The following is a 26748-nucleotide window of genomic DNA, read 5'->3' as shown; positions in this document are numbered from 1 at the left end:
GGGCACGGACCCCCCGCACCCCCGTTGTCGCCGTGCCCGCTCCCCCCGGTGCCCCCGGTGCCGCCCGCTCCTCCCGGTGCCGGCGCTGCGGGGCGCGGGTGGGCGTGGCCGCCGGCTAGGCCCCGCCCCCTCCCGCCCTCCGCGCGCCCCCATTGGCGGAGGGCGGCGCGGGGCGGGGCCGGCGCGGGCGGCGGCGGCTCCGCGCCCCCCAGCCCCGGCGCGGCGGCGGCGCCGGCCCCGGGATGTCGCGCAAGAAGGCGGCTCGCAGCAAGGGCGGCGGCGCCGCGCCCTCCGCCGCGCTGCCTCCCGCCGCACAGGCCACCGGCCGCTCCGCCGCCGCCCCCCGGGGCAGCTCCGCCGCCGCCGCCGCCGCCCCCGAGGTGCCCCGCAACGGCGGCGCGGCGGCGGCCGGGCGGCCCTCGCTGAGCAGCAGCGGAGAGTTCTACGACCTCGCCTTCAAGGTGCGGGACCGGAGGGGCAGCGGGGAGGGCTGCGGGAGTGCGGGCTCAGGACGATACCGGGGACGTCGCCGAAGTTCCCGGGGGCCAGGACCGGGCGGGCATCCCTCCGTCCCTGCATCCCTCCGACCCTCCATCCCTCCGACCCTCCATCCCTCCGTCCCTGCATCCCTCCGTCCCTCCTTGCCTGGATCCCTGCTTCCCTCTCTCCCAGCCCCTCCGCAGCCGCCCGGTCGGGGTCTCGCTCGGCGGGGGCTGCGCCCGCAGAGCCCCCGGCAGCGGGGCTGGGGCTGCGGGACTTGTGCAAGTGATGGCCAAAGGCTGCTCCGGGGAGCCGCTGTAACCTCCCGGATCCTCGCTAATCTACAGAAAGCCCGGGCTGCGAGCAGGGTGATGGCACCCCTCGAGTGGCACGGAGCGTGCTCCGGCTGCTGCTGAGATGTCCCCAGCCTTGCGGGCTCCCATGGCTTCTCTCGCTGCTTCAGACCCCGGCGAGCAACTCACAGAGCAAACGTCTCTGCTTCCTCCCCACTTCCCCCTGAGACTTGGTGCAAGCCCGGCTCGGAGCTCATTAGATGATTTTGGGGCTCATTTAGTGATTTCGGCGGGGGGCACGACTCGGTGAATCCCCTGTTGGTCTGTGCCGATCCGGGGGACCGAGCCTGGGCAGCGCGGGTTTGCCCTGGCAAGTGCCACCTTGGTGCGAGGTGCTGAGAGCTCGGTGCCTGTGGCAGTCGGTGCAGCCCTCGTGGTGCTGAGGTTTGGGATGTGGGCTAGGGGTGTTAAGGTTTGGGATGTGGGGTTGGAGAGGGACGTTCCAGAAACGTTCTTGGTTGCTTCTGTAGGTGGTTGGTCCTGATAAAGCTGCATTAATGGTTCAACAGCTTCCCCAAAATGGAGCCACCTCCGTGTTTGCGCTGGTCCTTGGCTCCTGGAGCTCACCTCTGCCTGCCCAGGCTGGGGCTGTCCCTAGGGATCGTCCCCATGGCACGAGGGGGAGCCAAATGTGTCTCAGATAAGCCCAAACGCACCGGGTAGACAAAACATCTGCCAATGGTCTGGCTGATTTTGACCCAGTGGCAGACAGAAATTGCTTTGTAGCCAGTAAAAGCCTGGTTTATTAAACTTTCTCCTTCCCTTCGCCTCTCCCGGGGCTCCCGATCTCTGCCTGATGCAGTGGCCAGGTCCTGGGCACAGAGCTGGCACTGCGTGCCTGGGTTTGGTGCTGCTGAGTGGGGAGCAGCTGCTCTTGAGGGTCACCTGTTCTAAAAATACATCTAGAAAATACTTTAAAAATCAATATTTTGTAGTAAAATGACTTTTTTTCCCCCTTCCCTTGGCTTCACACTAATACTCCCATGGGCTCTGGCTTCCCTCACCCCTCTGTGCCAGGGCTCGGTGCCTGGTGCTCCTGTGGGACACCAGTGTGAGGCTCTGCTGGGGCTGTGGGGCACTGTGGGCAGACCCTGCCCTCCTTGGCGATGCCAAAACGAGCTGCACCTGCACCTGCGGCTGCTACTGCCTCTCAGGGCTGGGCTGCAGAGGGGTGGTGGCATTTGCCACTGCTGGCAGCTCCTGGGAGGGTTCGGTGTGACCCAGGGCAGTCCCTGCTGCAAAGCCATTTCAATCCTGTCACGGGTTAATGGCTCGTGGAAGGCTGATGGCAGAGCCTTGGGAGGGAAGGAACCTGGCACTGCAGGTGTGGAAGGGGCTGGCACAGCCCGGCTCCCTGGTCCCGGGTTTCTCTGTGTCATCCTGCCGAGGGGAGCAGGGTCAGTGCCCTGGGGGGCAGCGGGGCTGTTGGTGTGGGCAGAGGTTTTGGGGAGCTGCGTTTGGAAGCAGCCCCAGCTTTGTGGCGAGGAGCTGCCTGCCCTGTCTGTGCCCAGGGGGGCTGCTGCGTGGGGAAACTGAGGCAGGTGGCACCGGGAGCTGCTCTCTTGCAGCTGGGGACTGCAGGGTGGCTGTGGGCACGTGTGGGTCCCACTGAAGGTGAAGGTGGCACTCACGGCTGGGATCTCACCATGGGCAGTGTCACCCCCCGGAAAGCCCCACACGTGGTGGGGAGTTTTGTGGGGACAGCACGGGCAGCTGCTTGGTTTTCAGATGCTTTGTGCCCCCATGAAGGGACTGTTCAGTGCCTGTCAGGGGAAGGTGTCTCCAGCTTGGTGACATGGTGCAGAGTGGGGAATAATCCCACTGTGCGCCTCCCCTGGGTCCGAGGCCATCGCTCCTGGACGTGCCACTGCTGTGATGGAGCAGGGGGATGGCTGCAGCGGGGCTGCCTTCCCAAAACCTGGGCCCTGACACCCCTGCCTCCTTCCCTCCCTCCCTCCTCCCTCCCTGCAGGTGATGCTGGTGGGCGACTCGGGGGTCGGCAAGACCTGCCTGCTGGTGCGCTTCAAGGACGGCGCCTTCCTCGCCGGCAGCTTCATCTCCACGGTGGGCATCGACTTCAGGGTGAGTGCCCGGGCCTCGGCCCTGCCAGGGCTCTGCCAGGCTTTTACAGAGGAGCAACCAAACGTTGCTCCAAGGATTTGAACCCCTCCGGCCGTGCCAGCTCCAGCCGGGGCGCTCGGGGTGTGCCAGCAGCATCGTCTTTGTTCCGGCTTTGCACAGGGATGGGGGAGCCTGTCCTCTGCTCAGCATCCTGGGGATAATTCCTGTAACAACTGAGGCCTGACATCTGCCCATGAAAATATTTCCCTAAGGCAGTTTCAGTGGTTTTTAAGAGTTGTTAAGTTTTTTTTTTTTTTTTCTTGAAACAGCAAAACTGAAACTGATAAAAACCAGAAGACCCTGGGAGAATCTCCTGAGCTCCACTTCGGGGTGCTGATGTGGGGATGTTTTGTGCTGAGGGATCTCTCAGGGCTCTGTTTGGTTGGTAGGAACTGGAGCTTCCTGATGCTGGGAGAGTCTGGGGGCAGTGGTCGGAGCTGTGCAGCTCCAGTGAGGACAGTGGGAACCTGCTCCACACAGGGGGACTGGGGGGAAGAAAGGGGATCCGCCCTGCCCTGCAATGCCCCAGTGTGCCCAGGGCATCCTTTGCCAGGCAGGAACATCTGAGAACAGACTTGTAACCTTTTCTTGGCCATGTTTCCCTGTCCGTTCCGTGCTGGGGGGGCTGCCTGGGGTCTCTGTGGTTCCCTCAGGCCCTGGCCAAGGGGATCCCCACCCGTGGGGTGGGACAGCAGAGCCACAGGAATGGTGACTTTACAGAGGTGGCACCAAAGAGCCTTTCCAGCAGCTGTGCAGGGCACGGGGCAGTTCTGGCACCAAAGCAGCAGCCAGCAGCACGCCTGGCTTGCAGGATCAGCTGCTCCCTGTCCCTCACCAGTCCCCATCCATCTGGTCCCTCCAAAGCAGAGCTTGTCTCCTCCCCGGGGTCTGGGCAGTGCTGCTCTCCCTGCCCTGCCCCCGGGCCACCGGCTGTCTGAGCGATGGATTTGGCTCCGTTTGGGGGCTCTGCTGGGTGCTCTGAAGAGCTCCTGGTGATGCCACACACCAGGGCTGTGACTTCCCAGCAGGATCTGAGATCCTGACTTTTCCTGGAGGATTTCTGGGAGATGAGTGTCTCGTGTAACCTGCTGCTTGGCTGGGGTGTGAGTGCTAGCTCTGGTGCAGTGAGATGGGGAAGGGGTGAAGGACAGCTCAGGAAGCCCTGAGGAAGGAAGGGATGTTCCGTGCCCAGCCAGGCGGGGGGCTGCTGCAGGTGAAATGGGTAAATTGGGGTCTGTCATTTTATACAAAGGTAATTACACAGTTTCAGGTGTTCTTCAAATTAAAGCGTTTCCTTACTGATCGCAGTGATTGATACACAGGGCAGCCATAAAGCCCTGTGACTTATTGATTAGAGTGCTGAAATGACTGTTACTGAGAAGCAATCAAATTAGAGTTAATTTACTTCTCTAATAGACCTGCTAGAGCTACATGTCTCTGAAATGGGCAGATTATACAGTGGGGGAGATCATGTGTATGCCCTAAAACTCATTATTATCATCCTTGTAAGGCATTCATACTTTTGGGGGGACATGGAAATAGTTTTTTGATGTGCCTCTGCGTCCCCACCAGGATAATCCTGTTTGGTAATCGCCCCTCTTGCCGTGGGCACTGCTACACAGATGATGCCCTGGGGTGGCAACGCTGGAGGCTTCTGCTGGTTTTAATTAGTGTCTTTTTAATCACGGAGCTGTCGTTATCACAGCTCCTTCTCTCCGCAGCCCCGGAGTTTGGCAGGGTGGCAGCGGTGGGAAGGTGTCCCTGGGGTTTGCTGTGCTCTCTTGGCCCGCTGTGAAGGGTCTGAGCGAGCACGGGGGGTTTATCCTGCGGGCTGGGCAGGGTTGGTGCCAGACCTGAGCCTGGCTGGCACCAGGGAGCGCCGGGCCGTGCCCAAGGCCGGGCGTGTGGCAGCTGTGCTCCCGTGCACGCGTGGCCTTGTCCGGGCCCTGCCGGGTCCCTGCGCCCACCCTGGCTCAGGAAACCTCGGGCACGGAGCTGCCCAGCTCCACACACTGTCCTGGGCACCATCTCCACTCCCCCCGATGCCATCTGGTCCCTGTGAGCGCCCTGGAATGGGATGGAGCCGTGCTGGGGGCAGCCCCAGGCCAGCCCAGCTTCCTCCTCTCCCAGTCCATCCGCTGGCCCCAGTGGGCTCCAGAACCCGTCGCTCATTTTCAAGGACATCAAAGCATCAGATGCACCCAAAGCTGTGGCTAATGCATTACACAGGCCAGAGCGAATGTAAATGAATAGAAATCCATTTAAAATTAATCTGGCATTACTATTCCTAATGGACCCTGAGGTTTGTTCCCTCCTACTGTTTTATGTGAGGGAGAACCTCCCGCGACGTGTTTGTTTATTATCGTCTCTTAAACAAAGAAGGATGTTGATCTGAATGTGTTTGGAAAACAAACCACTGATGCTGGAGAAATAAAGATGATTGTAATATTTAAAAAGGCATCAAAATGGCACCTGTTGGCTTTGAGCTTTGGAGGCGCCGAGTCCTCAGCGTTCCGTCCTGGGAAAATTTGGTTTGCTGGGGGAGCATCTTTAGCTCCTGGGGATGATTCCAGCCTTCCCAGTTCAGCTGGGACAGGGCCAGGCGTCCCCAGGCCGAGGGTTTGGCTGGGGGTGCAGTGTGGCTGAGCCCCCATTGCAGGTGCCAGGGAGGAGATACCTGGGTGAGGGGTCCTGCTCCCGGCAGAGCTTTGGCTGAGCAGAAACCTCTGAGCAGAAACCTGTCTGAGCTCCTGAGCTGTCCCCCCAGGCTGGGGGACAAACCCCTCTCTGCCTTCAGCGTCTGGGTCACAGGTGTCACCTTCAAGGTTGCATTGCTAGATAATGAGGGGCTTAATTACTGCCCTCCACGAGCTGTGCCGAGCGTGGCACCAGCTCCTGCCTGGGTGCCTGTGCTTGGGGGGTCTCTCCCCACAGATCCCCAGTGGCGAGGGCACAGCAGCTCTGGGCACGCTGTGTGTGCTCTCCTGGCTCCATCCATTCGGGTTCCAGGGAGAAGGGGCTCCTGGAACAGAGCAGGTTTGCTGCTCAGGGGTGTGAACCCCGATTTCCTCTTCTTGTGATTTTGGCCAACGCTTCCGAAACCTCGACAGGAATTCAAGCTGTGCAGCCAGGGGGACTTGTGTGCTGAGTGATGGGGGTCTCACCAAAGTGAGAAGCTGTGTGAACCCCCTGTGCCCCTGTCCCCAGGGCCACCTGGGCTCTGTGGGGCTGCCCAGCCCTCACAGCCCCGAGCTTCGCAGGGCTGGCCAAGGGAAGATTTTTGTACTAATTGGACCCAAAAGGAGAAGAACATAAAAGAAAAAAATTAAGGCTGAGCCTTTTCTCCCTGGGAAGAGGTGCTAATGAGCTTCTTTGCATTAGCAGGGTGATGGTTCCTGTGTTAATCAGGGGGTGAAAGCACTGGGAAGTTTTTGGTGGGGCTCAGAGCAGGGTGCTGTCCCAGGTGTGCAGCGGTGTCGCTCCTCTGCTGCTGCCAGGACAGGCAGCAAAGCAGCATCGTCCTGGCAGCCAGCCCCGGAGCTCGGCACAGCCCCGAATGCCAGGGCAGGCTCTGGGCACAGGGCACGTTTCCTTTGAAGGCTCAGCTTTGATGTGCACGGGTTGGCAGCGCTGTTGGGGGGCTCAGCTGCCCCCCGGCACAGCCCCCTCGGGAGGCTCTGTGCTCTGCCTTGGCTGTGCCCTGCTTCATCTGGGATGTGCTGTAAATAAAACCCGTCCCCGGTGGCCCTGAGCTCTCAGGACTCCTGATTACACTCAGCCTGTGTGGAATCAGCAGTGTGTAATGTGGTTTTTTCTATGTGGGAGATGCATTGCATCTCTGCTTATTTTTTGTTGCGTTTGTGTGCGCCCCTTCCACGGGCTGCCCCCGGCTCCTGCAGCGAGCTGAGCTTTGCAGGAGCATGGGAACCTTTGCTCCAGCCCTGCAGGCGTGCAGAGGAGCAGGGACCATGGTTTGGATTCACCCAGACTGGTCCTGGGCGTGCATGAGTGGGAGAGGGCTGTGGATGCCCTGAGCATCTGCTGGTCCCCAGTGGGCACCCACATCCCTGCCCTTGGGGTGGTCCCCTGTCCCCTGCAGGTGCCCGCATCCCACCCACATCCCACCCACATCCCACCCACATCCCAGCCCTCACAACCTTTGCCTGGTGCCTCCCTTTGAAGGACTGGAGCCTCCTGAAAGCCAGGGCTGGCTTTTATCTCAGCGGTTGGCACGGAGCATTAGCAGGGCTCATTTTCTGATGGATCAATCTGGAAAAAGTGGGAGGGGAGCTGCTTAGGCCAGAAGAAAGGAATGGAAATAAATAAATTTCAGCGTCTTTCTGTGCAAATTTAGCCCTGGATGTTAGAGGGAAGGAACTGGGCAGTGTTTAGTCTCTCCTTTGCTGCTGGTCAGGATGGGGGTTTGCTGCAGGGGGATGGGTTTAGGTTGGTCTCCAGGGCCAGACCTCTGCAGGGAAGTGGCCTTTTCCTGGGAGAAACATCTTGGTGCTGCCAAGTTGCTTGGACCCTTCATGGGGCCTTGCCAGTGGCAACAGAGGTGCAACCAGGATGGGGAAGGTGGGGCAGAAGTGGGCAGGGGATGCCTGGGCTCTCACCTTGAGTATGCCCGTGGCAAATGCTTGGAATTGGATAACCTTTAAGGTCCCTTCCAACCCCAAACATTCCATGTTTCTGTGTGTTTCCAGCAGCTTGTTGTCTGAAAAATCAGTTTGTTCTGCAGCTCCCATTGCTGGATGAATTTTAATAGCAGCCAGTAGCTGATTTCATATTTTTGCATTTCTCACTGTATGGAGAGCTGAGCTCAATTTGCCCAGAGGAGATTTCCATCCCTGCGAGTGTTCAAGGACAAGTTGGATGGGGTTTGGATCAACCTGGTCCAGTGGAAGGTGTCCCTGCTCTGGGCAGGGGGTTGGACCTGGATGGTCTTTGAGATCCCTTCCAACCCAAACCATTCCAGGGGTGTCTGATGGTTCCTGTGATGCTCCCCTCGCTCTGCCTGGCTCCAGGGTATGCACACCATGCTGTCACCAGTGCTCTAGGGGCCAGCTGTGCCCAAATCCAGCACGGGGAGGCAGATCCTGGCAGTCTTGCCCGGGGAGGGCATCACTGGTCAGCAGGGATTGTCCCCCGTGTGTGGCTCTGAGGGTGCTGCTCCTCCACAGCGGCTGCTGGTGCCCGTTGCCCGCTGCCAGGACGGGCTCTCGGGGCAGTAAATTCCCATTTTCTGTGGGAAGCCAAGCCCTGCTTTGCCTGCCGTGGCTGCTGCTGCCTCGCAGAGGGACACCAAGAGCTTTGCAGTCGGTGCCTGTCATTTGCATGCAGGGGCTCAGTTGCCAAGAGATGCTGCGAGCGGTGCCCGTGGCGGCTGTGCCCGCTCCTTGAGCTCCTCGAGCTCCTCGAGCTTTTATCCATCCTCCTTTGCCTCTTGCTTCTGGAAAATGAACCCATAAACCCCCCCCAGCTCTGCAGCACAGCAGGAAGGTGCAAACCCCGTGTGCAGGCGGTGATCCCAGGGGCTCCGTTCCTGCCTTGGGGAAGGCACAGAAGGAAGATGAACATCTTCAAAGCAAAGAAGTGCCTGAGCAGCTGGAGTGGCAGCCAGCCCCAGAGCCTGGTTAAGGAAACTCTCAACCAGCTTAATCCTCTTTGCAGGATGGTGGGAAGGTGCCTTCTCCACCTCCTTGGTGTCTGAAATGCCACCCAGAATAGTTTGGATGTGGAATTTTTTATCCATTCCAGCTGACATGACAGCACTGAGGATGGGGGGGTTTGCAAGATGCTTCTAGAAGAGCACCAGTGTCTCCAGGCTCCTGCAGTCCTGCTGGTGCTTGGTGCCTGTTGATAGCTGGTGTCCCCGTGGGTCAGTCCTGGCCTGGGATGGTTGGAAAAATTGGGTTTAATTAGCTCAGGGGGACAGCAGAAGGCCTGGGCTGCTCAGGAGCTGCAGTGCCAGGACACAGGCAAGGAAAACACCAACTGGCAGGTGCTGGTGGAAGGAGGGAGGCTGTGAAGGTGCTCAGCACAACCTGCCTCTGCATCCTCCTGGTTAGAGCTGTGTGGGAGCCCAAAACCCCTGCAGAGGATGGGAACCACGGGAAACTCCCTGGGAAATGCACAGTGTGTCTGGGGGGTGGGTCAGATCCCTGCCCCTGCCCTGCTCCAGCCTGGCAGGATCCCTGTGAAGGGGCAGCTGAGCAGGAGCTCGGGCTGGGGAAGGCTGTGGGCACACGGCTGTGCTGTGCTGGCTCCTGCCTGGCTGCTGCCAGCTGGGAAATTGGCTCTGGAGAGGCCAATTTGGGCACTGGAGCATCCACTGCCATGGATCCAAGCTGGGCTGGATCCACTCCCAGTGCCAGGACCTGGGAGGGAGCGTTTTATAGTCGGTAAAACATTTAAATGGGGCCAGAGTAAGTCTAAATGGTTTCAATATTTAATGGAATACATTTGGCTTAATTTCCCTTTCATCTTTTATTTGTGATAAAATATTGAACTCAGCTGTGCAGAACTGGGTTGTTCTTTGAAAGCAGAGGGAAGGTGCCCAGGAAAGGTGGGACAGGTGGGTTTTGGGGTGTCTCTGACCCTCTGGCTCTGACTGCCCCTGGGATGGGCATTTGGGGTGTCCCTGCCCTGTGGCTCTGCCCTGCTCAGCTCCTGGGGTCCCCTGAGCCCTTGCTGCCTCTCTGCCGAGCCACTGCCTCATTTTGTTAATTAATTATTGCTCCCAGCAGGCTTTGGGTTATTCCTGGGGTGGATGTTGATGATCTCTGTAGGGAAGGGTGAGGTGCCAGTCCCAGTTTTGGCAGTGCTGCAGTGGCAGGAGCTGACTCTGGCTGAGCTGCGTGCTGTGGGGCTGCTTGCTGTGTGTTGTTCTTCCCTGAAAATCACCTTTCCCTGTTCCCCTTTCCCCAGAGAGCCATTTCCCTGAGACCTGAGCCACGGAGTCAGTCCCATCCCTGGGGCTCTGCTGGACCCTGTGGTGGTGGCACTGAGCATCACCGTGGCCAAAGGCAGGGCAGCAATCAAATGTGCCAAAGCCTGGAACAGCGAGCAGGTCATTCTCCTTGGGGAAAAATGGGAAAAAAACTGGGGAAAAAAATGGGAAAAAACTGGGAAAAACCACCCCCATCCAGGCAGGTCAGAGCTGTGTTTGCAGTGCAGGGAGGCACGGTGTGGTGTGTGCCTGTCCTTGGAGGGTGATGGGCCACACACACAGTTCCTATGGCAATGGGGGAGTGAGGGATTGGGGGCTTTGCCTGCAGAGCCTTTGGAAGCAAAATATTCTGTTGTTGCTGGGCACTGCCCGTGCAGCTCCTGGCCCCATCCCACGGTGCTGGAGCTGCCCTGGCTCGGGGTCCCAGAGGAGCCCTGGAGCTCACACAGCTTTGTTTGTCTGCCAGGGACATACAGCATTTTTAATCGTGGCTCAGCACCGAGTCATTGCCCTGAGGCATTGGTGAATCTCTCCGAAGCAACAGCAAATAATTCATCTTCATGCCTCCGCTGGGAAAAAGTGCTTCTCCCTGATCATAACTAACATGAGCTGGGAGCTTGTGGTGCTCCAGTTTAGAGGGTGATGTCCATGGCCCTGGGCCGTGCTTGTCCCAGGGTGAGGAGGAGTTTAATGGGTGCTTTGGGGGTCTCAGTGATGCTCTGAGCCTGAAGAAGGTGTTGGTGTGGTGGGGCTCAGTCAGTTCTTCCCTCAGGAGGTCAGTGGGCAGAAAGGGTCATTTCTAGGGGCCATAAAACCATGAGCATGTCTCTGAGGTGTGCCTGGTGCTGGTGTGAACACCCGGATGGGTTTCGTTCCATTTTATGTGGGGTTTTTCTATTTAATGTATGGAAAGGAGGGGAGTGCTGGGAGCTGTGCCCAGCTGCTTGGGGCAGATGCCACGAAGCCACAGCCCCCACCTGGCCAGCCTTTGTGCCATCCTCCCGTGTCTCGGGACGTTCTCCTGCTGCCAAGCCTCGATGTTCCCGGGCTCAGTGACACCCTGGGGAAATGGAGGCTTTGGCTTCTCCAGCTTTGCCTGCGCAGCATCTCCACGGCAACAATCCCAGCAAAGGCTCGGTGGCATTGACGCTGCTGCTCCGTGCCCGCCAGCCCCAGCCTGTGTGTGCCAGGCTGAGGAGGAGCTGGGCTCCTGCCCCACCAGCAGGAGCCTGGACTGGCCCCAGTGCCTGGCACATCCCCCCGGGACAGCTGCCTGTGGGTCCTGCATCCCAGCCTCGGAACAATCCCCAGTAATCATCATTTTCCCCAAAAAACCAAGTGCAGGAGGCTGCTGAAGGCCCCTGGGCAGCTCCAGCCTGTCTGGGGAGTGTTGACCCCACCCGTGAGGGTTTTGCCCTGTGTTGGATGCTGAATTTGGTGGAAATTGCTGGATTTGCTTCTCCTGCCTTTCAGCAGCAGCCGGTCCCACCGGTGCCTCCGTGCCTCGCCGCTTCCTTGGAGCTGATGATTAAGAAAAGCACAGCTGCATGTGTGGATGAATAATTCAGCCCAGCCTCGCTGCTGGGGGGTCAAAGTCATCCCCTCCAGGGATCTCCCTTGGAGGGGAACGGTCCCTGGATGAGCACCCATCCACAGGGCCCTGGGCAGCACAGGGTGAGGCCAGAGCCCTTTTTGGGAACAGGGGAGCCCTTCCTGCAGCTCGGGGAGCCCGATGGCCAGGCTTTCATCCGTTCTTCTTTGCTCCCTGGTGTCAAGAGCACTCAGCTCTGGGTGGGGAAACAGGCAAGCTGCGAGCCCTGGGCTCTGCCTCACCCCGTTTTCCTCAGAGGAAGAGCTGGGGCACTGTTGCTGCTCCTGGTGCCAGTTTTCAGAGCTGATCTGGCAGCAGTGCTGGGCAGCCCCCACAGCCCCAGCCCTGGTGAGGGGCTGTTTCAGGCTGGTGGGGATGGCAGCCCCCCGTGCCCTGTGCCCGTGGCAGCAGCGTGGCAGGGGTGCCCTCCCTGCCCAGAGGTTCAGTCAGTCAGGAGCTGGGCTGGGAGAGGCAGTCCAGCTTGTGGAGCTGCTCCCCAGACCCCTTTGCATCAGGGTGACACGTCCAGGTGGCCTCTGGCGAGGCTGGGGCTCAGCCCAAACTCCCTCCAAGCCGTTCATCAGCTGCACTTATCAATGTGCATGAATTAATGGGAGAAGTGCTCAGCAAAGCCCAAAATAACTTTGTTCCCAAGCAAGCGCTAATGCCTGGCAGATGTGATGTGTTTTTCCCTCCTGAATAACACACAGGTGAGGTCAGGATGTTCCTGACAGCCGGCTGTGCTGGGGGGGAGCAGTGGGGGCACAAATTCTCGGGGGATCAGCCCCACAGCCCAGTGCAGAGCTGGAAATCCTCTCCTGAGGACCTGGCTGCTCCAGCTGCAGCTCTTGGCTGAGGCTGGGCTTCCCAAACATTCAACAAAACAAATCAATGTCACTGTCTGTGGGTTTTGGTTCAGTTTTGTTTGTAAAAGGGTTTGCAGTGTCTTGGAACAGTTTCCCAGGAGCCTGGTCTGCACTCCAGCACCCACAGTGAAGGATTTGGGGTGTTTTGCCTCCCTGGGGTGATTTCCCAGCCCAGTCCTGGCTTGCAGCTTTCCTCCAGAGCCCCACATGGGGAGAGCAAATGGTGGAGCTGGAGTGGCCAAACTGGTCTGTCTGACTGGGGTGGTTTTGGGGTGGAAGTGGTGGCGATGTGCTGAGCGTGCTGCAATTCCTCAGCACCTCTGCATCCCCCTGGTGGTGCCCAAACTGGGCAAGAGCCTGCTCCAGTGGAGCAGAAAATGGGAGAGCTGGGACTGCTGCCAGGGAGAAGGAAAAGCTTTGCAAAGATCAAAGCTTGGAGTGCACAGTGCCTGCTCCTGTGCTGTGGCTTCTGCCCCGTGCCACCCGTGGGGCACCCGAGTGGCCACCCCAGCACTGGCACAGCAGGGATGGGCAGGGCTCTGCCCCTGTGTCCCCAGCTCTGCCCAAAATTTCGGGGCTGTTCTTGCACAAGGGGCACCCGGCCAGGCAGGACCTTGGTGGCATTGCCACACGTGGCAGAGTGACACCACTGTGGTTAGTGAGGAGGGGGTGAAACCTCAGAAACTCCTCTGGACTTTGGGGAGCAGCCACAGGGTGAGGAGGGTGCTGCTCTGCAGAGGGGGCCGGGACCTGCTGCTGGGTGCAGCCATGAGAAAATCTCAAAAATCTCCTCAGAGCTGTTGAGTCACTCTCCTCTCCTTGAATCCTTCGAAGAATCTGGGCTCAGGTTTGCTGCACAGCAGATTTTGGGAGCTGTCTGCCTTGGCTGTGCGTGAAGGATGGGAGTGTTTGGGATAAAAAGCTGCAGATTCCTTTGTCAGGTCTTTGGGGATTTCATTTTCTCTGGGGATGAGAAGTGCTCTTTAATAATGCTGTTTGCAGTCTGTCTGCAGACGCTGCCGTGTTACTGCTGGGTGCTGACAGAATATTTGCTGCTGGATGTTCAGCCCTGATTTCTCTTTAATTGGATTGTAAAGTCTTCTCAGAAACTTCAGGCAAGTTTTCAGCCCAGGGCTGGCTGCAATCACTGAGGCAAATCCCAGAATCGTTTAGGTTGGAAAAGACCTTTAAGGGTCTGCTAGGCCTTATTTCTCCCCAGATAAACGATTCCCTGTCCAGTAGGACCTGATGAGCCATTTTTCATCTCCGTGGCACTGAAGGGGCCGTGTTTGCTCCAGATGAGAAATGATAGAGCAATAAATGCTCCATGGAGATCCCAGCTCAGCTTTGCAGCGTGGCATGGCCTTGATGAGGAAAATGAAGATAAATATGTCGAGCACCACGTTGCTTATTCCCAGTATTGGCACGGATCTGCGTGAGCCATCTCTGTCCCCTTTGTTTCCAAGGCTTCCTGGTTTAGAAGTAAGCGGAGATATTTTTAAAAACATCCCTTTTTCATAAAGCAGAGGGAAAAGAGATGGAAGGGGTGAGTAATGCAGGCCAGGGTGGTGGGGGAGCTGTGCAGAGCATCCCGGGGTGGGGAGGATCCCATCCCATGCGTTGGAGCTGCAGGGATGAGCTGCAGCCCTGCTGCTGGCTGGTGCTTTCGGGTGGCTCTGCTCTCCAGGATGGCTGTAGCAGATCCCAGCCTGAGGAATTTTGGGGGTGGGTTTCTCTGGCTGCCTGTGGGATTGGGGATCGGGCTCACTCCCGCTCTCAAAGCTCACACAGCCCTGTCTCTCTCCTGCTGGGGTGAGCCTGAGCAGCCCCGCAGGGCTCGGGAGCACCAAATCTCCTCTGCCTGTGCCTTCCTGAAGGAACCTTCCCGTGGATCATCCCAGGACTTTGCTGCTCTCGGGGAGCAGCCAGGCTGGAGGAGCACGAGCCCCACCCGGGACTGCGAATGCTGCGGGCGATGCCGAGGAGCAGAGCAGGGCTGAATTTAAAATGTATGATCCTAAGCAGATCCTCTTACCTCTAATCTGTCCCTAAGACAGGATTCTCTTCTTGCCAGAAAACCCTTTTATTTGCAGACTGATGTGACTAGAAGACGATAAGTCAGGAAATCTTCAGCGTGTCTGCTGGAACAAGGGCCTGGACTCTTATCTGGGCAGGGATGGCAGCCTGGGAGAAGTTAATTGGGATTTAATGTAGTGAACGGGCTCTGGACAAAGGCTGGTGCTGCTGACATCCCTTGCTGGCTGTGTGGGGAAGGGGCTGTGCCCAGCTGGACACCGGGGCTGGGGGCATTGATGTAGGGCCAGGCTCGTGGCTCCTCCAGGCTGGACGTGGCAGAGGGGACAGGATGGGGTGACCCCTCCGAGGGTTTTGGGGTGCCTCTGGCAGCAGAGCGGGTTGGAAACGCTGTGTGCAGTGAGGGGCCATGGGTTCATCTGCATTTCCTGGGTTCTGCCCGGGAGCTGAGCAGCCAGAGTGTTCTCTGAAAGGATCTTGGCAGCGGCTGCAGGCAGGAGTGTGCAAGGCCTGGGGAGGAAAACATCCCAAGGCAGAAGCTTCTATTTTTAGCTGCACAGTGCAAATGCACAGAGCTGCTGAGGAATTCATCACCTGCCCCGGGAGATGGATGGCTGGGATTTCTCTCTGAAGGGGAGATGGATGGGAGAGGCAGAGGGAATCGTTTTGGCCACCAGGGTCTCCCCCAGGCTGCTGCTGAGTGTCTCTGGTGCTGGCACAGCTGAGGAGGAGGAAGAGGATCACTGCATCCCATCCCCTGGGATCATCCTCCAGCTCCACACAGCGTGGCTGGAGCAGAACCATGTCCAGCCCTGCCTCCAGCCACGTCCCTGCCCTGCTCTCCTCGCTCCCAGAGGCTTTCTGCAGGTTCCAGCACAGCACAGGCTGTGTCCTCCCCTCTCCTGCAGGGACTGCGCTCCTGGAAGGGCTTTCCCAGGCTGGAGTGGAGGGCTGGCTGAGTTCTCCATGGAGGTGCTGATGCTGGGGGTGCAGGATCAGACACTGCTTGGATTTAGAGGGAGCAGGTTTTTGTGCCAAAGACCACCCTGGGTCACAGGGTGGCTCTGTGTGGTGGAAAAATCTCTCCTCCAACCCGAGCTTCCAAGGAAAGGCTCAGCAGTCTCTGTTGTCTGGTCTCAAGGCAGTTTACTGTGAGTTATTTAAAAGATTTTCTCCTTGAGCTGCTGTGGTTTGCTCACAGCTCAGGCAGAGGCACACACACACCCTGACATCCTCTCTGACTCCTTCTTCTTCTTCTTCTTCTTCTTCTTCTTCTTCTTCTTCTTCTTCTTCTTCTTTTTCTTCTTCTCCCCCCGCCAAGGGCTGCTGCTGTCTTTTATGTGTACATTTTGTGTTACATGTTTACAGTTTCCCCCAATGCCCATTACCTATATTAAATGGTGCTTTTCTACTCTAAACCAATCTGTGAGTGCCAACATCACCAAGAACATGGAGGTGAGGAAGGAGAAAGAGGGAGGACAGGGCAGGCCCAAATCCCAAATCCATCTTAAAACCTCTGACCCCCATGTACAAAACCAAAACCCCCCTGTACAGCACTAAAAAATTCTTCCCTTTACTTTGTGACTACTTCTACTCTAATATCTAAACTTTTGTGACTCCTTGTTCTCCCTGCAAGGTTGGTAAATCATCCCATGGTTCAAACCCAAAATCACAGCTGTTTGCAGCTGTGCCAGGGTCTCAAATGCTTCTGACTTGGGCCTGGAACCTCCAAAAATGTCTGAGGGACATTTTGAGTTCCCCCATTTTTGGAGCTCTGAGGGAGCAGAGTGGGGCTGCTCCTGGATCTGGCCTCAGCAACGGGCCAGGATGTCCCTGAGCAGGTGCTGAGCCACCAGGAGCAGCTCCCTGGCTGTGCATGCCTGGGAGAACCTCCAGGTTTTAACAAGCAAATTAATGCGGTGTCCTGCTGTTTTGGGCAGATTTCCATATCGATCCCTGATCTATTTTTGCAGCCGCCGTTGGAGGTGGTGGTTATTTGTGTGTCTGCTACATCACAACTCATCCCATCTCCTCCTGGCACAGGAGTGTTTGTGCTCACAGGGGCTCCCTGGCCTTTGCCAGGTGGGAATTTGGCTCTGGTCTGGCCTTGGCGTGGGGCTGTGGTGCTCCAGCATCCCTTCAGCCAGTCCTCCCCTTCAGGTGTCTCCTGGTTCCCGAAATAAAGGATAACCCAATCTGTCCCTCGCTCCCGGGTGGCCTGGCCTGGTGACACCACAACCTAATGACATTTCTGGGTGGCTGCGCTGTCAGTCCCGCAGCTCGTTACTGGCACTAATTAACCCTGTGCTGCTTTGATCTAGAGTCAGCAATGCCATTTATCCTCATTTTGACAGGAACTTGCCCCCCCTCAGCTGCAGGAGATGCCTCCAAGGCCAATAATGACATTTGAGGGGCTTCTTTTCCACGGTAGAAGTGGAGCCCCCGGAGCAGGGGGTGCTCAGTGGGCACTCCTGGGCAGCGCCAGTCACAGGCTCAGGGAGCCAGCTGGGGGTGCCCTGTTGGGGCCTGGAGGGTGCCAGTGAGCAGCTCCCCCTTTGTCCCGTTAATTGCGAAGCAAATTGATCCATGTATCCAATTTGAAGGCTTTAATGAGCGAGTTCATGCCTGTAAGAGCTGGGAGAGGCCGGGCTGGCGGCGATGCTGCTCCTGGGCTGTGCTGCAGCGCCGCTGCCGTGGGCTGAGGCACCCGGGGACGTGCCAGGGGCTCCTGGTGGGACTGGCACTGTGGGGACCCTGCGAGCCCGTGTGGCATTTGCCCATCCTGCAGCTGCTGTGGGGCAGGGCAGGGCAGCAGTGCTGGGTCTGTGCAGTGTGGGAGCATCTGTGTCTGTGCACGTTTTGGCCCCGTCGCCTTCCCCTCCCTCCCTCCCTCCCTCCCTGCTGCTCCCGTGGCTGTGGGATCGTGCCAGGGCTGCAGCCTCGGTGTGTGATAGCGCTGCTCTTAATTGAGCACCATCTGCACTTGGTAATTTCATTTTTCCTGCATCTGCAAGGTTCCAACTTTGTTGATGTGATGTCCTGGAGATTATTTCGCTTCACAGCATCGTGTTTGTCCAGCCCAGGCACTGCAGGCATTCCACTGCAGCCCTGCTAGATGAGATTTCAATAACATTTGCAGTGCCCCAGGAAAAAGGACACAAAAACTGAAATAGGGAAGGGTGACAGCAGAGCTGAGGTGCGGGGATGGTTTTGCTGCCCAAAATGTGGCAGGACGCTGCTGGGAGCGTTGCCTCTGTTCTAAGAAATGGTGAGATGAGCAAGGAGCCCTGAGCAGCACAGCCCCTCCCTCACCAGCAGGGCTGGCAGCACATTTCACATCTCAGTGCCTTGACACACGACGTCTTTTGTCTTTGGATGCTTATTAGGATCTCAGCCCCCAGCTGTGCCTTGGAAAGGCTGACAGGAGGAAATTGAGGCATCTCCTTAACAAAAAAAAGAGAAAAAATTGGGAACTGGAAAGTCACTTAGGTGTGGTGTGGGGGAGACCTGGGCATCTGGTTCATCTGAACATCTTGGACACTTCCAGGGATGGGGCAGCCACAGCTGCTCTGGGCAGACTTCTCTGGGATGCAGGCAGGGATGCCAGCACGGGTGATGCTCTGCCTCACTCTGGCTGTGTCTCCTGCCTGCAGGAGCACTTCTGCAGCTTCTCACCCTGGAACCCTGCTCTCTTCCACACCCATCCTCAAAAAATCAATTTTTTCCCCCAGGCTGGTCCAGCAGCACCTGGATCCCTGTGCAGACTTTAATTAGGTCTAAGCATTTACCTCCCTAAAATATAGGTCAGCCATAATTAGCGTGACTCCTGCTGCTGCTGGCTCCGTGTTAATTAACTCCTGAAGTGGAGGTCAGTGCATGTGGGGCACCTTTGGAGCTTCAGCTTTTTTGGCTGCTCACCAGATGCTTCAAGGAGGCTTTGGCCTGGATGGTCCATGCTCAGGGCTAGGGCCACGTTCTCTGTCCTTGCCACCCGTGGTGTCCTGCCAGCCTTGGAGCACGGCCACACTGGGGACATGGCCACGTCCCTGGGCACAGGCACACACTGCTCTGAGCTGGAGGTGCTCGTGTGCCCATGGGGCAGGGCACCTGTTTGCTGCTGGTGATCACTGTGTCCTTGTCCCTTGTCACCATCCATCACACCAAGTGTCCTCAGCCCCTCGTGCCAGGAGCCGGGGCCGCTGGTGAACACGGCACCTTTGCCTTCCTCTGCGGTCCCTGGCACAGCCCCTGGCAGGTGGCATTGGCAGCTGGCTGCCAGCACCTGGGAATGGTGGTAGGAATGGCACCGTGCTTGCAGAGCCTGTGGGACGAGCCAGGGTTTTGGAGAGGCAGGTGAGCTGGCAGAGTGGATTCCTGCAGAGCACAAACCTCACCCGTGGCTCAGGGTAGGACAGGGCTGTTCCCCAGCCCCTGGGACGAGCTGGAGGCACAGCTCAGTGCCTTTGCTCTGGTCTGCCCTGGCCATGGCTCTGGCCCTGCTCACCCGGGAGCCCCGGGCAGAGGCACCAAGGTCCTGGGAGCACTTTGTGGCAGTGGGAACTCTGGGTTTTAGGCACTTCAAGCCTTCAGGAGCCCCGGTGTCACATCCTGGGAAAGGCTCAGCTCCACCTGTGGGGAGCCCTAAACCCCCAGCAGGCTGAGTACTTCCCTGCTCCCCCACCCCAGTCCCTGGCTGCCTATTTTTGCAGCTCCCGGGCTGTGAATCACTTCTCTCCCCCGTCTCAGCCTTTGAAGGTATTTATAAACCTCGGCCGTGTCCCTGAGCAGACAGAGGATCCAGGATCCAGCTCTCTCCTGCCCTCTGCTCCTCACCAGGTCCTTGTGGAGATGTGCAGGAGGTGAGATGATCCCTCTGCCCTCCTTAAAACCATCAGAGAAGAGCCTGGCCGGCGCCTGGAGGGGTGTGGGATGTGCAGGGATAGATCTCCATGGATCCCTGGGGGTTTGGTGGCACTGGAGTGGCTGGTGGCGTGGCCAGTGCCGGGGTGGACGAGCCAGGGCTGAGCCAGCAGAGCCCAGCTGGGGTCACGGCAGCCTTGGCCACCCATGGCCACGTGGCACGGGAGGTGGGAGCATCCCACAGCAGCTCCAGAGCAACCGGAGGAAATGGGATTTAAATTATCACCAGAGCAGCCACCAGCTGCCTCGTCCCACCGGTGTGCTGTTCCCTGGCCGTGTTTCCAGCACGTCCCACTAATTACTGTGCTAATTTCTATGGATCTGGTGAGCAAATTAATCTCTTCTCTGCTCCTTCCCCTGGGACCCCTGCTCTGTAGGCTTGCATTCCTGTAATGTTTGGACAGGCTGGTGCAGATTGCTGGGATGGTGGTTGTTCTGGGACACGGTCAGGATCCATCTCCTGCCCTCCCTGTCTGGCACAGCCACCCTGAGGGCACTGAGGGGCTCCCACACAGCTCCCAGCTCTGCCAGGGCATCATTCCACACAAAATTTCCTACTGGCTGTGGGGAAAACCCATTGTGGAGGGACACTTCCCCCTCTCCTCCTCGGTTCCACCTTTCCTAAAACTAAGCAAAACAGGGGGGAAAACATACTAAGAGAGAAACCAGGAGTAAAACAGGTCCAAGAAGCAGGAGCAGGAATTATTTTTAATTGGTGGCTGCATGTGGAGTGGTTGACTGTCTTTTGAAGGCTATTAAGGTGGGATTCTGATGCTCATTAATTAGGCCAGAGGTCTTCAGGCTGAGCTGGTGTGGCATTGCCAGGGTTTAGGTACCCAAAGAAATGCAACTTTTGCAGAAACAGGGAGAGATCCTCTGGCTGGGCTGAGGTGAAAATGGCTCTGCAGGTGCTGGGACCAATGGATGGGAGTTAAAGAAGCAGGAGAGGGGATCAGCCCGAGGTTTGGGGGAAACATGGACTGGGATGGGGGCTGGCTGTGTCTCCCTTGGCGTCCTGCAGCTGTGCTCAGCCCTCACCAGCCCTTCCATTCTCTTTCAGAACAAGGTGCTGACGGTGGATGGGGTGAAGGTGAAGCTGCAGGTATGTCTCCATGTCCCTGGAAGATCTCCCTTGCTGCCCTGGCTGTTCAGAGATGGCCAAAGCGCCTCAGAGGACAAAGAGAGGAGCATCCCCAAAATGGGACCAATCCTCTATCCTTTGTGGTGGTGTCTCCTGCTCTGGGACAGCCTTGCAGACCCTTCTGGCTGCTCTGTCCCCCAGCCTGCAGAGGGCTGGGGGCTCTTCTGGCCATCCCAGCCCGTGTGCCCCTGCAGCCAGAGCTGCTCCAGCCCCCTCAGAGCTGACAGTTTCTCCGAGCCCTTTGCCTGAGCTCGGTAGCACAGATCCCCCAGGCAGCAGTGTGCACTCTGCAAACCTCCCGCTGCATTAAGGGCTGATAAATCACATTAGCAGGTCCCCATGCATCCATCTGCTCCATGGATTTTCCAATTAATGGCCTTGTTGGGAGCCCTTGGCCACGTCGTGTCCCCACACCGAGGAGCGGGAATAGGCTGCTTCCAGACATTGCTCTGGTCATTTTTCCTATTGATGTCCCTGGGAGCAAAAGCTGGAGAAGCTTCCTGGGGTTGCACCATTCTGTTTGGGCTGCTTTGGGTGGGTTCTGCTCAGGGCTGATCCCTCTGCTCCCGTGTACCTTGCAGATCTGGGACACGGCTGGGCAGGAGCGCTTCCGCAGCGTCACCCACGCCTACTACCGGGATGCCCACGGTAAGCACGGCCACTTGGGCTCCCCGAGCCCCTCCTGCCAGCTCTCGGGGGCCCTGAGCTGCCACTGCAGGCCAGGGGAGCCAGGAGTCACTGGAGAGGCTTTCCACGGGAAGCAGTGGGTGCAGGAGGCTCTGCAAACACAGCAGCGTGAGGTGCTCTGTGCTGGGTTTCAGCGTGTTCTGTGTCTCACCTCACGTCCCCAGCTGTGACCTGCCACGGGGGCTGTGTGCTCTGAGCCATGGGCTCGGTCTGGCAGAAGCACTAACGGGCTGTCCCTCTCTCCACAGCCCTGCTCCTGCTCTACGATGTCACCAACAAAACGTCCTTCGACAACATCCAGGTACAGCAGCAGCCCCGGCCCCTCCAGCCGCCCCTCACGCGTGGCTGGCTGGGTGTGGGCGTGGGTTCCTTCTGGAGGTGTGTGCTGCTGTGGGAGCTGGGGTCGCTGGCAGAAGGGTTGTGCTTACTGCTGAGCACCTGCAAGGACAGGCAAGGGACAGGAGAGAAGGTTTTCCCTTTCACAGCACATAAAGGGTGATGGATTCACTGCTCCGGCCAATTAACACTGTGTAATTACAGCACTGGCAGAGAACTTGCTGTAGTAGCTGAGCACGGGAGCTTTCTCCAGCGAGCTGATCCCTCATCCCCCTCTGCTCCTCCAGGTCACAGTGGGTCGGGGTTGGGCTCCTCACTGCCACCCCAGCTTAGTCCAAACCTGGCAGGGAGGGGGTCCCAGCCCACCTGCCCTTCCTGCAGCCTTGGGGGCTTCCTGGTGCTGCCCAAGTTTGCCCCTTCCCTGGGTCCTTCAGGGCAGCTGGCCAGTGCTGCTGGGGCTCTCCAGCCTGGCAGAGGGGGAGAGCAGATGCTGCCACATGGCAGCAGGGGGGTCAGGGACACCTGGGCACTCAGTGTCCCCTCTCTGCCCCACCGGCCCCGTGTGGCTGCTGGAGGCCACCTGTGCCAGCGCTGCCAGAGCACGTCCTGAGCCGGGGAGCAATTATCCCTGACTGAACTGGATGTAATTGCTCGTGTCCCGGGCATGAGAACGCCGTGAGCATCCACGGGGAGCAGCCGTGCCTGCACACACACCCAGGGCTGTGGTGGCATCAACACCCTGGGGCTGGGATGTGTCCCACGGGCTCCTGGGGTCCCACAGCTCTTGATCCCCTGTGGGACTGCAGCTCTCCCTGCTCCGGAGCATCCTTCCCTCGGCAGCACCACACGTGCCACCCCTCTGTGCCTGCAGGGACAGGGCAGGGACAGGGCAGGTCCTGCCACCCTGCTCCGTGTCACCGGCGCTGGGAATGCTTCCCACCGTGTCCCCCAGGCTCTGGGTCTGCTCGGGGCTGGTGGCCCTGTGAAAGAAAATCCTGTGGAGGTTTCACATTGCTGGGGAACACGGCCCTGCCTGCAGCATCAGCAATCCTGAGGACACAGGAGAGATGTCCCTGCAGGACACACAGCCCAGTGGGAAGGAACGAGCACCCAGGGGAATTGCCAGGCTTTGGAGAGAGGGGTGGGGGCAGAGAGCAGCCAAAGGGAGTTAGGAGAGACTCCAACCCACGATGGAACGGAGCACCCTGAGCCCAGCCTGGGTGCAGTGCTGTCCTGAGGTTGCAGCCTCACGTGCTGGGTTCCTGCTGGGTTTGGAGCAGGGACCACCAGGACCACCAGGAATTGCCATGAGCCCTGCAACAGCACTGGAGACAGCAGGAGGCTGCTCACACCACGGGGTCAGGGATTACAGGGAATTAGAGCAGGTTTGATTGGATTAGGCTGGATTAAAGGGCAGGGAAGCCACCCCACGGCTCAGGGGCAGCACGGGCAGGACACGGGCACAGGGCACATCCCAGAGCCAGCCCTCGGCCTTGTCCTCTGAGAGGAGGTTCAGTCTGAACATCCCAGCTGAGGGGAAACTGGGGTCAAAGCCCTACAGCACCAGATGGAATGGGCAGGGGAGGTCAGAAAGCTGCTGTTACCTGGGAAATGGGGATCTGGTAGCAGCCAAAGTGGGTCCCCCAGGGCTCAGGGGAACCCCAGGGTACCCCCTGTTGTCAGGGATCATCTCTGGGATTGTTTGGGATGCAGCATTGCCTACTGAGGGTGTCCATGCCAGGAGTGGGGCAGCTCCCCATCATTCCCATTCCCCTCCTTCTCCTGGAGCCATTGCCAACCCCTCTCTTTGGCTGTGTCCCTCCAGGCTTGGCTGACAGAGATCCATGAATATGCACAGCAGGATGTGGTCCTCATGTTACTGGGAAACAAGGTGAGCCTGGGCTTTGCCACGGCCTCCTCTTCCTCCCACGCTGGAGGCACAGGCAGGGGAGCCTGGCAGGGCATGAGGGCACAGGGAGGTACCTGCTGGTGGCCTTCCAAATCACCACAAATTGCTCTTTGCCATTCCTGTTGCAGGTGGATTCAGCCCAAGACAGAGTGGTGAAAAGGGAAGATGGAGAGAAGCTTGCCAAGGTAGGTGAGGTACCTGAGCATGTCCCTGAGAACCAGGTCACCTGGAGACCAGTCTGACCCAAAATACACCTGGGAGCACTCGGTGTTTTTCCCTTGTCATGCTCTCCCCTTTCTCCTTATCTGTTCTTCCTTTAAGTTTCTACTAGTATCTCTTGATTCTGTCCTCAAAAATTACTCCCAAGAGCCCCTGGGAACACCCTTGGTGCCACTCCTGACAGGGCTGTGTCTCATCCCACAGGAGTATGGAGTGCCCTTCATGGAGACCAGCGCCAAGAGCGGCCTCAACGTGGAATTAGCGTTCACAGCCATCGCCAAGTAAGTGACCCGAGCAGGGGCCTTGTCATCCAAAGGAGCTTTAGCAGTGTCCAAGCCACGCTGAGATCAACTGAGCTGGGCAAGGCAGCTCGGAATCATAGAATCCTGGGATGGCTTGGGTTGGAAGGGACCTTAAAGCCCATTCAGTTCCAATGCCTTGCCATGGCAGGTTTCCACCATCCCAAAGCCCTGTCAAGTCTGGACACTTCCAGGGATCCAGGGGCAGCCACAGCTTCTCTGGGCAACCTGTGCCAGGGCTTCACCACCCTCACAGGGAAGGATTTCTTCCGGAGATCCCATCTATCCCTGCCCTGCCAGCAGGGATAGATGGCTATTCCCTGTGTCCTCTCACTCCATGCCCTTGTCCAAACTCCCTCTCTGGCTCCTTCCAGACAAAATCCTCTCCCTGCCAGAAGCAGCAGCATGAGAGTAACATCTTTCCCCTTTCCAGGGAGCTGAAGCACAGGTCCATGAAGCTGCCCAACGAGCCCAAATTCAAGCTCCACGACTACGTGAAGAAGGAAGTGCGAGGCTCGGGCTGCTGCAGGTCCTAACGTGCATTTGCAGAGACTCAGGCCCGTGGGCAGTGTGTGCATGTCTGTCTGTTGTGTCTGTGTCTGCCCCCAAGGCCAGCTGAGACCAGGGCACAGGAGCAGCAGGAAAAGCTCTCTGGGATTCTGCAGCCCCGTCGGCTCCGGCTCCCCTGGCCAGCATTCCTGCCCTGCTCACAGGTGGGAGGTGGTGCTTGGGAAGGGGCTGGGGTCTCCTCCTGTGCCTGCTCTGTGAGGCTGCTGTAACCTTCGTGAGAGCCAGGGCGTGATGCAGGGGAACCAACACCTTCTCCCCACCTAGGAGGAAAGAAGTCCTGATTTTTTTCTGGGTAGGAGAACGTCCTGAATTCCCTTTTCTTGCCCTGTGTCCCTGGAATTCAGCTGAGAGCCCTGGCCTGGGGCATACAGGATGTGTTTGAAGGCAGCCATTCTTGTAGTTGTTTTCTCCTGTCTGTCCATCCCTGTGAGGTGGGACAAGCTTCCACAGTGAGGGATTCTCCTGTTCCCTGCAAAGGCAGAGCTTGGCTGTCCAGGTGAGCTCCTGCACACCTGGCTGTGTACAGAGATTTCTGAATGTTCATCCCTTTGGGAAAGGCTCTGCTTCTTCTCCTTCCGCCTTTCTAGTACTTTGAGAAGAAACCTAATGTATTGCAGCTTATTCTAAATACCTTCCTGTAAGTGTGATGGTGTTTTCAGACTGCAACAACGCTTTGATATCTTCAAAGTTCTCTCGGGCAGCTCTCTCTTTGCACCGCAGAGAGCTGGGGGGAAGCTGCAGGCAGTGATTTTACAGGCTGCAGACTCTTGCCAGCTCTCTTCAAGGGCCTCCTCACCCCTTTGGTCTGTGTCAGGCTTTTGGCTGTTTTTTTTGTCAAGCTGCACTTCTCAGTACGGATTTGAATCTGGATGAAGTGTTTGGCCTTTGGCGATTTTTCCCTTTGAAAACTCCACGCGCACATCAGCAGGTGCCCGCCGTGCCAAGCCTCGGTGGCTCCTCCAAATGAAGCAGAATAACCCATCTCTGCCCTCCAGCCAGCACACCCCCACAGCTGCTGACTCAAGATCCTCCTGCCTCTCGTTTTTCCTGGGATTTTGGCTCCAGCACCACCTTCCCGATGGGCACGAGGAGCCTCTGCAGCTCCCACATGCTCTGAGCTTCACTCCTCAAGGAGCTACAGCTTCACAGGATGAAAAATGATCTTAAACCAGCTTTTCCCTAAATGGTATTTTAAGGGAGAGATAAATCTTGAAGTTGTCTGATTTAAATTTTAAAAATACCTGTGGAAAACCCTTTCTTGCAGGAACGTTTGCATTCCTGGCTAACTCTGCTGCCAGTCCTGCAGAAGCAGCCAGGTGAGCTCAGTGATGGGGGGGCTCTCAGGGCAAATTTGGTTTTGTGAGGCAGGACCAGCCTGGCAGAGGCAGGGAACAGCCAGGCAGCTCCACAACTGTTTCCTCATCCTGCCCTTGGAGCAGCAGCAGCCCAATTCTGAAGGGACAAGGAGCCTCCCAAAAGGCAAAATTGAGATTACTAATGGATTAGGATTCCTAATATCAGGTTGCTACCTTCCCTCTCCCTCAGACTGGCATTGTCTGGTTACAAAGCCGGCAACTGCTCACTTCTCTCTCAGTGCGGGTGTAAACCCAATAAAAACTCCTGTAATTGGGGAAGATGTAAATGATTCCCTTCAGAGCATTCCAGCCTGCCTGTGGTTCAGCCCTGAACCCGGAGCAGGCTCAGCTGCTCCCTCCCAGTCACCAGCTCCCAGTGTGGGACTGGTTTCCCAGCGCCCGCACTGGACTGGCCCTGAAGCTCCTCCTCACGGCCATTTGGGATTTTCCGGCCATTTGGGATTTTCCGTGGGCCTTTGCTGCCACCACGCGGAACTGCTCAGCAAAGTTAATTATTAATTATTCGAGTTAATTGCTCGGTGCACCCAGCCACGTGCGAGGACTCGGCCTCACCTGCAACATTCCATTTCCGCTGGCTCTTGTTTACAGCTTTCAGTTCATTCCTGTTAATAAAATTTTTTAATACTCTGCATGGCTACAGCAGCATTTTCATTTGTCAGTCGTTCAAAGTATTTCAGCTCAGCCTCTAAACCATCTGGATCTACACAGCAGAACCAGGGAATAACAGTTTGAACTGGGTATTGGGAGAATTTCTCCCCAAAAAGGGCTGCCCAGCCCTGGCACAGTGTCGGAGTTGCCATCAAACCAAAGTGACTCCCAAGATTGCAAAGAAGGGAGTGGGGCTGAGCAAAGTGCTGCAAACTTAATGCACTCCAGTTACAGCATTTCCAGTCA

The 26748-nt window shown here is 57.7% G+C and overlaps 1 protein-coding gene across 2 annotated transcripts; it reads left to right on the top strand.

The window, feature by feature from the left end:
* The first annotated feature begins 210 nt into the window (after positions 1-210).
* On the top strand, positions 211-26481 carry RAB26 (RAB26, member RAS oncogene family). Of its 2 annotated transcripts, none has more exons than XM_085592034.1 (9): positions 211-461; positions 2805-2897; positions 20378-20419; positions 21040-21106; positions 21394-21446; positions 23307-23372; positions 23519-23575; positions 23814-23890; positions 24342-26481. In XM_085592034.1, the coding sequence occupies exons 1-9, from the start codon at positions 243-245 to the stop codon at positions 24442-24444; spliced, it is 777 nt and encodes a 258-aa protein (XP_085448160.1). In that variant the 5' UTR covers positions 211-242; the 3' UTR covers positions 24445-26481. The 2 variants fall into 2 exon arrangements, with proteins under 2 accessions (XP_085448160.1, XP_021404466.1); XM_021548791.4 differs by having other exon boundaries at positions 2805-2915.
* Positions 26482-26748: the final 267 nt, after the last annotated feature.

Source organism: Lonchura striata, chromosome 14 (assembly GCF_050655825.1).
Source record: "Lonchura striata isolate lonStrDom1 chromosome 14, ASM5065582v1, whole genome shotgun sequence".
In the NCBI taxonomy this organism is placed as follows: Eukaryota; Metazoa; Chordata; class Aves; order Passeriformes; family Estrildidae; genus Lonchura; species Lonchura striata.
This window is presented reverse-complemented; position numbering and strand designations above follow the sequence as displayed.